This window comes from Triticum aestivum, chromosome 5B (genome assembly GCF_018294505.1).
Source record: "Triticum aestivum cultivar Chinese Spring chromosome 5B, IWGSC CS RefSeq v2.1, whole genome shotgun sequence".
Classification (NCBI taxonomy): Eukaryota; Viridiplantae; Streptophyta; class Magnoliopsida; order Poales; family Poaceae; genus Triticum; species Triticum aestivum.
In genome coordinates this window covers 645172043-645189870 of record NC_057807.1, presented here as the reverse complement: position 1 = coordinate 645189870, position 17828 = coordinate 645172043, and the positions used below count along the sequence as shown (strand labels likewise).

The 17828-nt window shown below is 48.1% G+C and overlaps 1 protein-coding gene across 1 annotated transcript; it reads left to right on the top strand.

Moving 5' to 3' along the window:
• Positions 1-17102: 17102 nt before the first annotated feature.
• On the top strand, positions 17103-17828 carry LOC123117361 (agamous-like MADS-box protein AGL61). The gene has a single exon (XM_044538131.1). The coding sequence runs from the start codon at positions 17183-17185 to the stop codon at positions 17702-17704; it is 522 nt and encodes a 173-aa protein (XP_044394066.1). The 5' UTR covers positions 17103-17182; the 3' UTR covers positions 17705-17828.

Here is a 17828-nt window from a genome sequence, read left to right as displayed (position 1 = left end):
ATCCAGCCTTGCGGCAGACCAGCCCGCGACGAGGATCCGCCCCGACTGGTCGCTCTTCCCTTCGCCTTCGCCGCCGCCTTCTTCGCCCGCTCCAAAGCCGTCGTCTTCTCCTTCACCATCGTCACCGGCAAAGCACGCACAGGGCAGCAGCGCTGGGATAGAAGCAAACGCGGCAAGTAAATCTGAGGAAGAGGGAGAAGCAAATGAGGGCGCACTGTTCAAAACCCCCGTCCAGCGCCTTATATGGGGTCACTTCCGAGTGACTGACTGGTAGGCCCGGGCGATCCTGTCAAATCTCGCAACAGTCTCGCGCGTGTTACGTGGCAAAAAAGGTGGTGCAGAAATCGAGGCGTTCCTGCCTTATCCCATCCGAGTACCGCGGCTTCCTCTATCTCGCGCGCTTCCCAAAATTCAGATCCCGCTAAATCCGCGAACAACAGAGCAACTTGTCAGACTGAAGATTACCTCTGATATGTCGCTCGGAGATCTCCAAGTATAGAAAAGTCACTCGACCAATATAAAGAATGGATCAAGGAGACTGAAAAAGAAGTTGGTGCCGTCACCTATGGTCATTGATCCAGAACAAGACATGCTCATAGCACAAAAAGATGGGTCGAAAGAATTCTCAACTCCTTCCTCACTCAAACCTCGATCCATTCGGGGGCTAATGATGAAGCCATGTACCTAGGTTAGGGTCACAGACCTGTCCAAAGTACCCTTCCCAAGGACATCTCTAGAAGAAACTACCTTTCAGTCGACGTGGAAGGGTTCCACTCGACGGACTCGAAGACACTCGACCAGGAAGCCACTCACTCGACCGCCAGAAGATCTAGAGTCACTCTGCATCCAAACGGTTTGTTATTAAGTAGTCTTTATGGTCATGATAGCTCTTTATGTAGGGCGTTACCAGTAATGCCAGGCCTTAATGTACTTTAAACCCTGCATAACTGAGGGCCGGATGGGTCTGGCAGACTCTATATAAGCCACCCCCTCCTTAGTGTAAAGGGTTCGCACCCCTGTAACTCATACGCATATAATCCAGTCGACCGCCTCCGGGCTCCGAGACGTAGGGCTGTTACTTCCTCCAAGAAGGGCCTAAACTCGTAAATCCCTTGCTTATACAACTACTCCATAGCTAGGATCTTGCCTCTCCATACCTACCCCCCTTTCTACTGTCAGACTTAGAACCACGACACTACACGCTCGACCAGCACCTTAACCTGAGCCTTCTCCTCCGGGACCACCTTCAGAGAGGACGGCTTGCTCACTCGATCCATGGAGAAAGGAGGGAGTGCAGTCAACTGCACTGGTGTCGGCTGGTCTTGGCAGTAGAACCAGGTCGACTGCCACCCTCGGACCGACTTAGGAAGGACCATGGCTGGAAAAGCACTTTTACCCCTCATTTGAACCCCAAGACCCCCACATATCTGAATCACTTGGGTTTTCTCGTCCCTTGGATTGGCCTTTTTCACCGTCTGGGAGCGATAGGTGAAAATGTGTTTGAAAAGGCCCCAATGCGGCCGGCAACCCAAGAAATTCTCACACAAGGACACGAAAGAAGCGAGATACACGATGGAGTTGGGTGTGAAGTGGTGGAGTTGTGCCCCAAAGAAGTTCAGAAATCCCGGAAAGAAAGGGTGGGGCGGCAAAGAAAACCCACGGTCAACATGAGTGGCTAAGAGGACACACTCACCCTCCTGAGGCTGCGGCTGCCACTCCTTCCCCGGGAGCCTCGCTGATCCATGAGGGATCAATCCTTCATTGGCCAGGTCATCAAGATCTTTCTGGCGGATGGTCGAGCGGATCCAGTCACCCTGGATCCAGCCCTGCGGCAGACCGGCCCGCGACGAGGATCCGCCCCGACTGGTCGCCCTTCCCTTCACCTTCGCCGTCGCCTTCTTCGCCCGCTCCAAAGCCGCCGTCTTCTCCTTCACCATCATCGTCGGCGAAGCACGCACAGAGCAGCAGCGCTGGGATGGTGGCGAATGCAGCAGATGAATCTGAGGAAGAGGGAGAGGAAAATGAGGGCGCACTGTTCAAAAAAACCGTCCGGCGCCTTATATGGGGTTGCTTCCGAGTGACTGACTGGTAGGCCCGGACGATCCTGTCAAATCCCGCAACAGTCGCGCGCACGATACGATGCGAAAAAGGTGGCGCAAAGATCGAGGCGTTCCTGCCTTATCCCATCCGAGTACCGCGGCCTCCTCCGCCTCGCCGCTTCCCGAAATTCAGATCCCGCTAAATCCGCGAACAGCAGAGCAACTTGTCAGACTGGAGATTTCCTCCGATCCGTCGCTCAGAGATCTCCAAGTACAGAAAAGTCACTCGACAGATACAAAGAATGGATCAAGGCGACTGAAAAATAAGTTGGTGCCGTCACCTAAGGTCATTGATCCAGAACAAGACATACTCGTAGCACGAAAAATGGGTTGGAAGAGTTCTCAACTCCTTCCCCACTCAAACCTTGATCCATTTGGGGGCTAATGATGAAGCCATGTACCTAGGTTAGGGTCATGGACCTGTCCAAGATACCCTCCCCAAGGACATCTCTAGAAGAGACTACCTTTCAGTCGACCTGGAAGGATTTCACTCGACGGACTCGAAGACACTCAACCATGAAGCCACTCACTCGACCACCAGGAGATCTAGAGTCACTCCACACACAAACGGTCGGTCATTAAATAGTCTTTATGGTCATCATAGCACTTTATGTATGGCGTTACCAGTAACGCCAGATCTTAATGTACCTTAAACCCTGCATAACTGAGGGCCGGAGGGGTCTGGCGGACTCTATATAAGCCACCCCCCTCCTCGGTGTAAAGGGTTCGCACCCCTGTAACTCATACGCACATAATACAGTCGACCGCCTCCGGGCTCCGAGACGTAGGGCTGTTACTTCCTCCGAGAAGGGCCTGAACTCGTAAACATCTTGCGTATACAACTACTCCATAGTTAGGATCTTGCCTCTCCATACCTACCCCCCCTATTCTACTGTCAGGCTTAGAACCACGACAGACGCAGCACCCGGCGCTGGGATTTGACGGCCTCAACCGCCGAACGGCCAGGAATTCAATGGGAAAGGAATCCTAGCGCCTCTCCAAGCACCCGACGTTGGAGATGCCCTTAGAAAGGCAGACTCTTCCACTGGTGCTTCTTAATTAATCATTTTTAATGATGCCCAAACAAGCACCTCTGCATTGAAAATGCCCTAAGCAAATTAAGCAAATGATTGTTTATTCACTCTCAAATTGGAATTCTCCTCAGACCCTTAACATACCAATCTTTAACTCTGGGCCATTTTTCTTTCACTTATTCGGTTGCTCAGGAGAGGGCGCAGGTGCGGAAGATGGTTTGGTAGGATAGGGATGTCAGGCGCGTACGTGGTGGCGGTCCGGATGTCCGCAAAGCTCTCCTTGATTTGCGTCCGTTTTGTGGATTTTCAGATGCATCATCGGACCAATGAGGTGCTGCGTTGGATGGTAAAGTGCATCATAATAGTTCGATCCAAACGTTTGCGGGCAGTTTGAGGGTCCGTGTCGGAGATTCCTCATACGGCAACTACTCTTTCATTCAAAGGGGTTTCTGCAAACAGTGTTGCTAAATCTCAGTCGACTAAGACTTGATTATGTCTAAGTTGATGTTATATTCGTGAGATCTTGCGTGAAGATTAGTGTAAAAATTCCTTTTTACCTTTTCTTATAATCTTTCTTATTGTTATATCATTTGACTGAGCTCTGAGATCGAGTCACACCGTCTGTGAAATTGTAAGGGCAACCAATGTCGCTCGCTCGAGCGAGGCCTCCTGCGTGTTGTTACGGAGCAAATTCGTGTACCGTGAGTGATGAGAGTAGAACTTTTATTTCCAAGCAATCATTTCTATGGATTTTCTTTGAGTGGGCACATAACCCACAGGTTTTTCCGAGGATCTTACCTAACTCCTCAAATCGTTTTCTAAGAGATGATTTGCAATGTTCAGACAGGCCCGGCCCTGAGGGGGGGCGAACGGGGCGGCCACCCCGGGCCCCCATTGCCAGAGGGGCCCCCAAATGCTGAAGTTTACATATTGTCCTTGATTTCCTTTTCCCTTTTTTGCTACGATTTCATTCCATAATCCGCTATTTCATTCTTTAATCTACGATCCAATTAACAGGGGTGATGTTTACTCTTAATTTCCTTCCTTACCAGCGAAGGTGCGATTAGGAAACACGTATAGCAGTTATTGTATGGGATTAATTAGGAGTAATTATGAATAAAAATCTCCTAAGTCCCTTCCTTCCTCGAGACTACTGGCCTATACAGCGAGGGAACAGATTGCCCCCTGCGTGGTGATTGATATTCAACTTCCTTTTTCTGAACTTGCGATAGATATTCATCCCCTGTGCGTGCATGGCTGCCGGAGATAACCATCCTGCTGCTTCCCGTGCGATCATGCTAACTCTCCGGAGACAATTTACAAAGACCCGCAAAAAATGTATACAAGCTACAAAGAACAGAAGGTATGTCTCTGATCTCTACTTATACATGTAGTCTATCCCTATAAGATTTTACCATGATGAATGATCAAAATTTATAAATGATTATCAACGTTGCCTATTCACTGTGGCAACTAGCCGCTGGGAATTAGATAGTGTTTATACATAGTTATGATTAGGGTTATCAATTTGTTTAGTTCGGTGACATGCTGATACTTGAAATGGAGGAATAACACTAGAGGTTTTACATATCAAAGCAGTGATCATGGGCATTTAAATCATCTGCTAGTCTTGCCAATGGACCCGCTTCTAGATTGTGATCCAAAAATTAGGTTAATCTCAATTCGATATATAGTAAAGAAAGAGATTTATAAGAGAAAAAAACTATATTTTGTTTGGCTCACAATTCAACATATTTTCTCGAATTTTTTCTACGTTTATGTTAAGGCCCTTGGGATTGGGATCTAGTTTCGCCCCGGGCCCCCGAAATCTCAGGACCGGCCCTGTGTTCAGATCTCGTATTCTTCAAGCCTTTCGTTTCAAGACTTTCTCAAGTCGTTTTCCGACTTTGACATAACCCTGGATTCTATCAGTCAGTTGTCTTCTTCAAGAGTGGTTTTCAAATTCTTTTTCATCTTTGTCCTGACCATTCTATCTTTTCATAGTTTTGAAGTGCCTCAGGAATTCATGGTGGTGTGCCCTCCTTTAATGTCGGTTCAAGTGACAGGTTGTGTCTGCTCTGTGCCGGCATGAATGCAGTGCGGAGAGCAGAGGTGCGGTTGCGTGGGAGAGGGTACGGACGCAGGAGAGGATTTTCAGTAGGACCCGAATGTCGGAGTACGTGGCGGCGTTCCAGACGTCCCCAGGTCTCCCCTGATTTGCGTCCGGTTTGAGGGATTTCGAACAACCGAATGTGCCGGCGGATCGATGGGGTAGCACGTTGAATGATAAAGTGTGTCTGGAGAGACAGCTCGGTCCAGACGTTTACGGACACTTTAAGGGTCCGCATTGGAGATACCCTCATGCGACACAAACTATTTCATTCAAGGGGGTTGTGCAAATTTCTAAGTGCATCGTGCGTCGCTCGCTGACCAAGTTGGTGTACCGCGAGTGTACGTTTTTCAACCTGTTGTATGGATGTGTTCCCCACCGGTCCTCGGGTGCAACTATAATCAATGAACTAAATGCAACTATTGAGGTTATTGCGCCCGGTCATCGATCTTCACATGCAGCCCGAGCCAGGCACCTTTCGTCAACGTACAGTACGTATGTGTGGTCTTATCCATGGCGTGGCACACGGCAGGAGCTCTCTCAGGAAGGGACTTCCGTTTGAGTTCACACTGATCGATGAACTTGCATGCAGCTGGAACTTGCCTGCGCCTGCAGTGCATGGTACTATTCCAGTAGACCAGTAGACCTTTTTGAGCAAGTTCATAGGTTAATTTGCTTGACGCGCACGACAATGCATGCACAAACGCTCGATCGGTGCCTGCTACTCCCTGCTATGTTGTACTGCTACTCCATGCGCCGGCAGCCGTTCGCCTCGCCGGACGGCAGCGAAACGGTTGAGCTCGTGCGTGCATGAGGGACGGCCATCCTCGACGACTACCTCGCCCACAACATACCCGACCACCTTGTCGGCGGCGGTTAGGGTAGGTGCGGCGCGGCTAGGGATCAAGAGAAGGCTGATACCATGTAGAAGAATATTTGTTGCAAGATAATTCTATTCACATCATGGGGTGTCCATATATCTCTACTCCTAAGGGAGCAGTTGGTAGTCTCGCTTCCAGGTTTTTTTAGTCCCACCTCCCACGGTTTTTTTTCGTCCTAAAAAATCTACGAAATTTCATAGGTTAACCAGGGACAACTCCCACCTCCCATGGTTTTTTTGGTACCTCGTCCCACCTCACACTAAGCCGCCACGAACCGCAAAAACCGCCTACCTTAGCCAAATCAACAAATCTCTCTCATTAATGCATTTTTCTTTAGGAAACAAATAATAGATTCTTTCCTACCTTAGCCAAATCAACGGATCTCTTCTAATAATGCAATTTGTTTTAGCAAACAAATAATAGATTCTTTCCTACCTTAGCCAAATCAACGGATCTCTCCCATTAATGCAATTTTCTTTAGCAAACAAATAATAGATTCTTTCCTACCTTAGCCAAATCTATGAAATCTCTCTCATTAATGCAATTTGCTTTAGGAAACAAATAATAGATTTTCAGGAAACAAATAATCTCTAATCTCTAATAATTTCTACTCCTAATGAAGCAGTTGGTAGTCTCCTCCCACCTTCCATGGTTTTTTGGGTACCTCCTCCCACCTTCGCTGGTTTTTTTTCGTAGATTTTTTTCGTCCCCTCCCCTCACTTCATCGGTTTATTTTTGCGTCACCCTCTCACACAACGAAAGAAATCTAATCTCTACTCCTAATGGAGCGGTTGGTAGTCTCGCTTCCAGGTTTTTTTTAGTCCCACCACTTTCGTCCGGTTTTTTTCGTAGGCTAACCGTCATAGATTTTTTTCATCGCCTCCCCCACTTCATCGGTTTATTTTTCACTTCGCCCTCTCACACAACGAAAAAAACTGAACGGATCAGAACTTTCCATACTGACACAAATTATTTAGTAATGTCTTTATGTAAAAGAATCAATCACAATTAATCTTTAAAGATCAAATCTAAATTAATTAATCTTCATAACGTTTGTTTCCTTCCGAATCACGTCCATAACTTTCCTTCCTTGTTTGGGCAGAAATTGTTTGGTAGCAGAGATTAGGAAGCTTCCTATGAGTGTAGTAATCTCTACTCCTAAGGGAGCAGTTGGTAGTCTCGCTTCCAGGTTTTTTTAGTCCCACCTCCCACGGTTTTTTTTCGTCCCACCTCCCATGGTTTTTTTTGGTACCTCGTCCCACCTCACACTAAGCCGCCACGAACCGCAAAAACCGCCTACCTTAGCCAAATCAACAAATCTCTCTCATTAATGCAATTTTTTTTAGGAAACAAATAATAGATTCTTTCCTACCTTAGCCAAATCAACGGATCTCTTCTATTAATGCAATTTGCTTTAGCAAACAAATAATAGATTCTTTCCTACCTTAGCCAAATCAACGGATCTCTCCCATTAATGCAATTTGCTTTAGCAAACAAATAATAGATTCTTTCCTACCTTAGCCAAATCTACGAAATCTCTCTCATTAATGCAATTTGCTTTAGGAAACAAATAATAGATTTTCAGGAAACAAATAATCTCTAATCTCTAATAATTTCTACTCCTAATGAAGCAGTTGGTAGTCTCCTCCCACCTTCCATGGTTTTTTGGGTACCTCCTCCCACCTTCACTGGTTTTTTTTTCGTAGATTTTTTTCGTCCCCTCCCCTCACTTCATCGGTTTATTTTTGCGTCACTCTCTCACACAACGAAAGAAATCTAAACAGATCAGAACTTTCCATACTGGCGCAAGTTATTTAGTAGTGTAGAATCAATCACGAACAATCTCTAAAGATCAAATCTAAATTAATTAACCTTACCTTAAATCACTCAATTACATTAATTAGAAAACAAAATAATTGATTTTCAAAAATCGCTCAATCACGTAAACCTTAGCTTAACTCACGGATGGTAATCAATCTCCAAACAAAGGAAACAATACATCGAGGGAGCAGTAAATAAACTCCCTCTCTTATGACATGTATATGAACTTTCCTTCCCTCTACGTTGTCGAGCGTTCTTGATTCTCGAGGCCGATGCTTGGGCTGCGTCACTGGGTCGCGACGGTGCTGGAGGACGAGGACGGCGAGGCCGGGTGCCGCGGCACCGCGTTAGCCGCGGCCGGTGAAGGGGGCAAAGAAGGGCGGCTTCCCTGGCCCTGGCCATGGCCGTGACCCTGGGAGTTGGTGCGGTGGAAGTGGCACTTGAAGGACACGGCGTGGGTGGCCGACGCGCAGACGCGCTTGGAAGCGGGCCTGTGGCCCGTGCCGGACGGCGCCGACGCCGACCCGGGCCACCTTCTCCGCGTATTCTTGGAGCTGTGGCTGGCCGATTTACATGAAATTAATTCCCTCAGTAGTGGTGGCAAATATAATACACATAATCCATATTGTTATGTACTAGCGTGTGTGTGTGAAATAGATGGATTATGGTCCCGTACCCAATAAGATGAATATGTGTGTGTGTTAGAGAGAGAGGGAGAGGGAGAGGGGGAGAGAGTAAGGAAGAGGGAGGCAGAGAGTGTGTGTGAGGCATTGATGATAAAAAAGGTCGCCAATGTCACTTGATATATATGAGAATATTAATATTGAACTTTTAAAGTTAATGTGGCCCCGTTGCAACGCACGGGTGTTCTTCTAGTGACACGTAAAGATATAGTTTCATCCATTGGTCCTAACTATAGATTATACACTTGAAAAACAAGCGGGACAACTACGCACGCACATATATAAGGTCCACCCATAGTCAAAGAGGAAATAGTGCAACAGCACGTACGATGTCTATGTACAAAACCGACATGTATAATTGACCGTATTCCGGTGCATTATACCGTATATCAATTATCAATGATTTCCCATGTTTTTTCCAGTACACACAAGTGAATCACGGCGGGAACTGGCGCACATGGTCGGCCGCCGGCTTTGCTACATCGATGGAAAAATACGGGGTTTTACAGCCTTGTGCGCCCACGGCCCACCCCACCAGTTAAAATGGGGGGGGGGGGGGGGGATTTGATCGGGGGGAGGGGGGTGTTAAGTAGGAGGAGAAGTTTACTTTGATCAATTAAAACAGGACAGGTCAGCCAGTCCGTAAAATTTATTAATGGTCATTCCATGTGTCTAGCATTTTTGGCTGCCGCGCTGCCCCCGCCACTTGCGTCCCCAGCGTATTTCCCCGTATAGATATAGTTTCGTCCATTGGTCATAATTACAGATTATAAACTTGGAAAACAAGCAGGACAGCTAGTAGAAAAAAAATGCCAAACCAGAACCGTAAAAAAAAATGCCAAACCAGAACAAACTAGTAGAAAAATGCAGAATAAATTTTGGAGTAGCAAAATGCAGCTGTTGAGTTTATTGCGCCCGGCCATGCTTCGATCTTCCCATGCAGCACATCTCTTCTCTCCGGTAGCACGCATGTTTTCCTTGACGCGCACGACTCCAGTATCCCCTGCTCTTCTCCAGCTAGGCGGTGCAGCTCACCTCTAGGAAGGCTAGGAGGAGACTAGAGCTGCGCTCCAAGTCAAAGATGGCTGCGCTTCACTCTTCACTCCACTGTTCAATGCGCACCCTCCCTCCCCCTCACCGTCCACGTACCGCAGGAGCTCCTCACCAGTCAGTCAGTCACCACTCTATAAAAGGCACAGCTCCTCCCCTCGTCGCCATTACCAGCCCAGCCAACATCCGCGTCTGTGATCAGCAGTCTGCCTCTCTCCACCGCCTAACGCCGCTTTGCCCTTCAAGCTCTCAAGATGCCGCTCGCGCGCGCCCACCGCGTCACCGCCGCCGGCGTCCTCTCCGACCGCCCGGAGTACCACGACGTGTACAAGCCCGCGGAGGTCCCCGCCGCCGCCACCGCGGTCCGTCGCGTTGCCGGCGCTCCGGCAGCCCCTAGCCCCGCCTCCGTGCAGGCGCTCCACGCGATGTGCTTCGCCCACGCCTACGTCCGACGGCCCACGACGGCTTCCATCGGCGGGGGCGGGAACGCGGCGACTTTCATCCACGACGCCATCAACGCCACGGCCCCGGACCTGCTGGGCCGCTTCAGCCTCCTCGGCTCCGCCCGCGGAACCATGGGCCTGCGCTTCCGCTCGCCCGCCGACCGGGAGGCCGCCATGCGCCAGCAGCCGTTCGCGTCACGGGACGGCAGCGGCACGGTGGAGCTCGTGCGCGCTTGTGGGACGGCCATCCTCGACGACTACCTCGCACACAACATATCCGACCACCTCGTCCGCGACGTCAACGACCTCCTCGCCCACGTCGCCCTGCGCGACTACCCGACCGAGCAGCGCACGCAGAAGGGGATCGACGACAGCTGCCGCAGCTTCGGGTGGGTCGTCGAGGTCGACCCGGCCTGCTTCGCGGCGCCGGACCTCTCCACCGTGCACGCCGTGCTCTGCGTCGGCCAACCCCGCGAGGTCCCCCGTGAGGTCCGGATCCGCTACGCCGACGGCTCCACCAGCGTCGTTCCGGTGGACGTCCTCGCGGTCTGGGACTGGCCCGCAGTCTTCCGCGACCATGGGAGGTACGTGCGCTTCTTCCAGCCCGATGGCGCGGTGGCTCGGGCAGGCTCGGGCTTGCAGGCGCTCTCCTTGGCTTAGGCTACATGCCATGGCAATGGCATTGGCCGCAAAAGTAGTACTACTCCGTATGCCAAGTACTATGATGTTATCAGTCCAAGTTCTTAATTAGAGACAGTAGGCTTAATGAGCGTCAGTGCTCCCGTGAATGTGTGTGTATGTGTGTTTTGTTTATCGATCCAATCCTGGACAATCTGGAAGGCTATGTTAGGGAATAGGGAGGCCGATGCATGCTTAGTGTAGCGCGTTTGGGGCTTCATTTGCGGTGGAAGCTACTCTATGTAATCATGCATCTTATGTTATGAAATGAAGGTGTAAAAAATCCTGTTCGTGTGCTTGAAAGCGTGAACTTGTTCGTATCAAGATCGGCTTAAACATGGTTGCACAGGAACTTGTAAAATTTATGCAGATTCTGCAGGAAATGCTTGACAGACTTTGCCATTGGGGGCGCTTATTCTCTTATCGTGGTTACTTTCTTTTGCGGGAGCTGCCATTCATACTTTTATTATGTACGCAAATCAACAAAAGGAGGACATTGTTTCTCTTGATTAATTTATTTTGATTGGGTTTAAGCTTCAGCCAGAACTAGCATATTCACGTAAGTTGTAGTACGACTGAACATCATCTATTCATAATATTATGTACACAAATTGCCGGAGGTGCTTTGCAACGGGGTCGTGCTACAAAGAGGACTCCCCGGAGGTGCTTGCAACAGGGGTCGTGCTGAAGGGGGGATCATCCAAGGTGCTTGCAACAGGGTCCTGCTGCAAGGGGAGCTCACCAAAGGTGCTTGCAAAGTGGGGCTCGCGATAGGTGCTTTTGCAACATAGGTCGTGTTGCAACAAGGTTTGAACATGGACCATGTTGCAATGACATTTGGAAGATGATTCATGTTGCAACGAGGGATGGACAAGGAGATGGACGATCGCACGGTGGGCATCACATGCATTGGCAGCTCAAGACCCGGCTGGTCTTTGCTAAAGACCAACCAATTGACGCGTAACGCGGGCCTAACTTAAGCTTAGCACCTGCAAGTCTACAACATCAAACTAACTTCGCTGTGGCCGACCCAACATGCTTTTTCCTTCTCCATTTTTTTGTTTATTTTTATCTTTCTTTTCTTTTCCCATTTTTTAAAATTAAGTAATATATTAAAAACTCCTAATTTTGAAATAACAGGAGACATTTTTAAAATCGATAAAACAGTTTATAAGTTCATCAATATTTTTTATATTCGTGAATAATTTCCAAATACATGAAAAAAAAATCAATTTCGTGAACATTTTAAAATTCATGAATAGTTTGTAATTCATGAGAATTTTTGGAAACCATGAACATTTTTTAATTCGTGAGCTTTTTTAAAATTTCTGAAAGTATTTTAAACTTGTGAACATTTTTAGAAAATATGTGAACTTTTTTTGAATTCGTGAATAATTTTTAAATCCATGAACATTTTTTGAATTTATGAAATTTTAAAATATTTCAATGATCGGTAACCGTTTTTCCCCAGCAGGGGCTATTGCTTTCTAATGGTTTCTGCTTAGAGCATCTACACCTGGGCACCGTAAACAACCCTCAAACTCCTGGGCGGACGACTTGGTCAGTGACCAGTCAAAAAGATGCGATCCATATGGTCGCCTCAAACTCCCCGGCTGTCCGGCACCTCTCATATTCAGCCCAAATCAGGGGCAAATATGGGGCGGCCCGGGCACATCCACCATGTCGGACTCACATTGGTGTCCCACAAGGAAACACGGCGACCCGACGGGCGTCTCCTCCCATGGAGTGTGAACTCCGCGTGGCGCCGCTTCGAGTCGCCGCCTGAGTGCCAAAGTCCGACTATTTAAGCCGGACGACATCCCTAGCACTAGCCACATCCACTTCCTCCCTCTTCGTGCCGCCAGCCCGAGCCCATGCTTCGAGTCACCGCCTGAGTGCCAAAGTCCGACTATTTAAGCCGGACGGCACCCCCCAGCACTAGCCACATCCACTTCCTCCCTCTTCGTGCCGCCAGCCCGAGCCCATCCACCTCTTTCCATTTTCGTCTCACTCTTCCCTCATCGTCTGACTCCGCCATGGCCCAGCAGAAGAATACCACTTATGCTATGCTAGCGCCGGAACGCCGCTTTAAAATGTTTGAGGAGATTCGGGCGAGGCGCGCCGCCCACATCATAGCCGGTCTGCCTTCGGACTCGTCGGGACCAGAGTAGGAGTAGGAGGAGGAGGAGAAGAAGGGGGGCAGCAGCCGGTGCCGGACTAGAGGCGGAGGCCGACGAAGAGGATTCAGAGTTGCAGCTGTCGCACATGTACCCGGAGCTGGGCACGAAGATCATGGACATCTGCGACGATGACGAGTAGTGTAGTTAATCTTAGTTGATATACGTAGTACGTAAATATGTCCGGGATGTGCGCGTTTGAGGGGCTAGATTTGTTGTCTGTGCCTGTAGATGCTCTTAGATAAAAAAACAAACAGACACAAGGAGCGAGCGGGGAGCTCCTATTGGGAGCGTTAAGCGCCAGTTTGTGGTTACAGCGCACAGGGGCACACCTGCATGGGCCTGGCCATCACTCGCGGTGACCGTCCCTTGCTTGCATGGACGTACGATTCGCTCGCTCGTACGACTCTCTCCTCTTAAGATCGCATTTTTTCAGGTGGTTCCCTGGAAAAATCTTTTGGTCCAGGAAGAAAAAAGCGGAATAGTTTTTTTAGTATTTCAAAATTTGGTAAACTAAAAATATGTGCACAGGTTCAAAAAAAGCTCACGAATTAGAAAAACAGTTCATCAATTCCTTTTAGAAGAAATTCATCGATTTTCAAGGAAAGTTTATAAATGTCAGAAAAGGTTCATTCATTTTTAAAAGAATCATCAATTTTGAAAAAACAGTTCGCTCATCGATTTTGAAAAAGTTCATCTATTTTTAGAAAAAGTCCATCAATTTTGTCAAAAGTTCATCGGTTTTGAGAAAAAGTTATTTGATTTTAAAAAAAGGTCACCGATTTTCAAAAAAATAATCGGCTTTGAAAATTAGTTCACAGATATAAAAAAAGTCATTGATTTTTAAAAAGTTTACAAAATTTAAAAAGGTTCACTCAATTAGCAAAATCAAAATAAAATAAAAAATCAAACAAAACCGTTCTAAAAAAGAGAAAAAATGAGAAAGGAAAAGGAAAGAATAAAAGGGTGAAAAGATGTAAGTACTAACATTACGTGCTGGTGGCCGGCTGGTGACTGCAGTGTACTACTCCCTCCGTCCGGAAATACTTGTCATCAAAATGGATAAATGGGGATGTATCTAGATGTATTTTGGTTCTAGATACATCTCTTTTTATCCATTTTGATGACGAGTATTTCCGGACGGAGGGAGTACCTTCTTCTGGGATTACAAGACCGGACAGCCACCGCAGCTGTACCCAGGCACTTGCCTCATCATTCAGAGGATGTTTGGATACGTTTTAGTCCCATGATTAAAAGTAGTGAGACTAAAACTTGTTAGCCTCATCCATGCTTGGATCCAAATACTAAAAAGACTAAAATCAAGTTATTAGCATTTATTATCCTCCAAACCCTCCAATCCAGAACTCGCATGTGTTAAAGAAGAGGCATTAAATGAAGAGAGAGAGGGCTAATACATATTTTAGTAGGTTTCCTATGACTAAAAATTTCTAGCCTCAAGACTAGTCCTAGCCTCTCTTTAGTTAGGGGTGCTTGAAACTTTAGCCTCTAAAAAAGACTATTTTTAGTCAGACTAAAAATAGTCCCTTGGATCCAAGCACCCTACAAGAAGCTGCATCTGGCATCTCCTCTACATGCATGCACCCAATGAATAGTCTACATGCAGCGCAATACTTTTAATCCTCTGCCTGCATGCAGCGCCTTCGGGCATGTACAATGGTGGCATATGGATACATATGCCCCGTGACAAAAAGTAATTTGAAGCACCTACATTAATTTTTTCTCTCCAATGCAAGCTATCACTAGTGGGCCTCATTAAGAAATAAAAAATAAAGACTCTAGTACACATGCATCTCTACTTTTCACTCCAATCTTTTCAGCTTTTCAGCTTTTTCTCTTCAAGCACCCGCCTCCTGAAGAGAATCCTGCTTCCGTATCTGAACCTACTTTACGTCATATCCGATCCTACATGGCATGCGAGGCATCACCTTGAGGCTATGCATTGTACATGCCCTTAGCCAATCGTCTCGTGAACCAGCAGCGCTAATGAAGCAAGCCGGCCTTTTAATCCCGTACAACCAACACTGGCTAGCCGGACCTATAATCCTAGATGGAGGCAGTACTCCCTCAGTTTCTTTTTAGTCTGCATATAAGGTTTGGTCAAAGTCAAGCTTTGCATAGCTTGACTAATTTTATATTAAAAAATATCAACATTTATAATATGAAATCAACATTTTCAGATGCACCATGAAATGTATTTTTATATTATATAGTTTAAGTATTGTAGATGTTCATATTTCTTAATATAAACTTGGTCAAACTTTGTGTAGTTTGACTTTGACCAAAACTTATACGCGGAGTAAAAAGAAACGGAGGGAGTACGATCGATCTGGGAGTCGCCGGTTCGATTTTGGAACGGTTTTGTTAGCAAAATATACTATAGCGGTGCCATCGGAAAAATACCTGAAAACCCGACGGTCCGACCGGCATCTCCTCCCGTGGAGCGTGAACCTCGCGTGGCGCCGCTCTGACTAGCCGCCTGAGTGCCAAAGTCCGGCTATTTAAGCCGGACGGCATCCCACAACCCTAGCCAACATCCATTTCCTCCCTCTTCGTGCCGCCAGCCCGATCCCATCCACCTCTCTCCCATTTCATCTCATTCCTCCCTCTTTGTCCGGCTCCGCCATGGCCCAGCAGTAGAAGACCACTTATGCCATGCTAGCGCCGGAACGCCGATTTAAAATGCTGGAGGAGATTCGGGCGAGGCGCGCCGCCCGCATCATAGCCGGTCTACCTCACGACTCGTCGAGGCCAGAGGAGGAGTAAGAGGAGGAAGAGGAGGAGGGGTTTGGGGAGTAGCCGGTGCCGGACTGGAGGCGGAGGCCGACGAAGAGCAACCGGAGTTGCAACTGCCGTACATGTAACCGGAGCTGGGCACGAAGATCATGGACATATGTGACTATGACGAGAAGTGTATTTAATCTTAGTTGATCTACGTAGTACGTAAATGTGTCCGGAATGTGCGCGTTTGAGGGGCTAGATTTGTTGTCCGTGTCCTAATGGCAGCCTTAAGCGCCAGTTTGTGGTTGCAACGCACAAGGGCACACGTGCATGGGCCTGGCCATCACTAGCGGTGACCGTCACTTGCTCGCATGGACATCCGATTCGCTCGCTGGTACGACTTGCTTCTCTTAAGATTGCATTTTTCATGCGGTTCCCTGAAAAATCTTTTGGTCCATAAAGAAAAAACTGGAATAGTTTTTTTATTATTTCAAAATTTGGTAACATAAAAAATATGTGCACAGGTTCAAATAAAGCTCACGAATTGGAAAAACAGTTCATTTATTCCTTTTAGAAGAAATTCATCACTTTTGAAGGAAAGTTCACAAATGTCAGAAAAGGTTCATTCATTTTAAAAAAAAGTTCATCAATTTTGAAAACAGTTCACCCGTTTTGGAAAAAGTTCATCGATTTTTAGAAAAAGTCCATCAATTTGAGAAAAAGTTCATCGATTTTAGAAAAAGGTCACCGATTTTCAAAAAGATAATCGACTTTGAAAAATACTTCACAGGTTTCAAAAAAAATTCATTAACTTCTAAAAAGTTTATGAAATTAAAAAAGGTTCACTCATTTAGCAAAAGCAAAAAAAAATACAAAGTTGAACAAACAGTTCCAAAAAAAGAGAAAAAAGGAGAAAGGAAAAGGAAAGAATAAAAGAGTGAAAAGATGTACGACTAAGCAATAACATTACGTGCTGGTGGCCGGCTGGTGACTGCAGTGTAGAATCAACCAGGAGCCGCCGGCCTCGATTTTGGAACGGTTTTGTTACTAGCAAAATATACTATGACGGGCGCTTGAGGTGCCATGTAGGAAATGCTGAACGAGGGAGCAAATGGATCGGAGCGAGCGAGCGACCGCACCGGAGCGACGCATTATTCTTGGGCCAAAGCCCATGTGAGCGTTATAATGACGCGTATAACTCTTCCACCCGACACCCGACCGCCGCCTTCTCCATCAAAGATCCTTGACGCGTATGCACCCGACCGCCGCGGCGTCCAATCCGACTTCGACCATGCCTTGACGCTCACCCCGAGCCCTAGCCGGAACCTTTTCCTCCTTTATATATAGTGCCACAGCGCGTCGTGTTGAGGAAGACCAAATCAAGACACAACAACAGAGGAGGGAACGCCGCCGCCGCCGACACCGCCGAGTTTCTTCCGCTCCCTCGCTGCTGGATCGACCGCGGCGATGGTGCGGCCGCGCGGCACGACGAGCACGGGGCGGCACCGCATCGAGATGAGCCTCAGGCCGGACAAGAACAGCCGGCAGGTCACCTTCTCCAAGCGCCGCGCCGGCCTCTTCAAGAAGTGCTCCGAGCTCGCCCTCCTCTGCGGCGCCCGCGTGGCCGTCGTCGTCTTCTCCGAGGCGGGCAACGCCTTCGCCCTCGGCAGCCCCTCCATGGAGGCCGTCCTGCGCCGCTTCGACGACGGCAACGACGCCGGCGCCCTCGTTCCTGCCGCTGACGTCGACGACCGTGAGGCGCTGGAGGAGTTGTACCGGGCCAGGGAGGCGACCGCGGAGCAGGTGGCGTCGGAGATCAAGCGGATGAATACCATCGGGGACACGGTGGTCAAGGCCCAGATGGGGAGGCGGTACTGGTGGGAGGCCGACGTGGAGGCGCTCGGGGAGGCCGAGCTGCCGGAGTTCGCCCGGGCGCTCGACCGGCTCAGGGCCAACGTGCGCCGCCACGCCGACAAGCTCCGCTCCTGATTATTTTGGCTTAATTACTAGGCTTGTGCTTGCTTACAATTCCATGGTAGTGGTGGAAGCTTAGCTTAGCTGCAATCATGCACGAGTTTGGTATGAAATCTGGGTTTGGTTGGAGAGAGGCAAT

Bases quoted from the DNA above. Each gene is read 5' to 3' on its own strand.
- LOC123117361 (XM_044538131.1), top strand. From the start codon at position 17,183: ATGGTGCGGCCGCGCGGCACGACGAGCACGGGGCGGCACCGCATCGAG.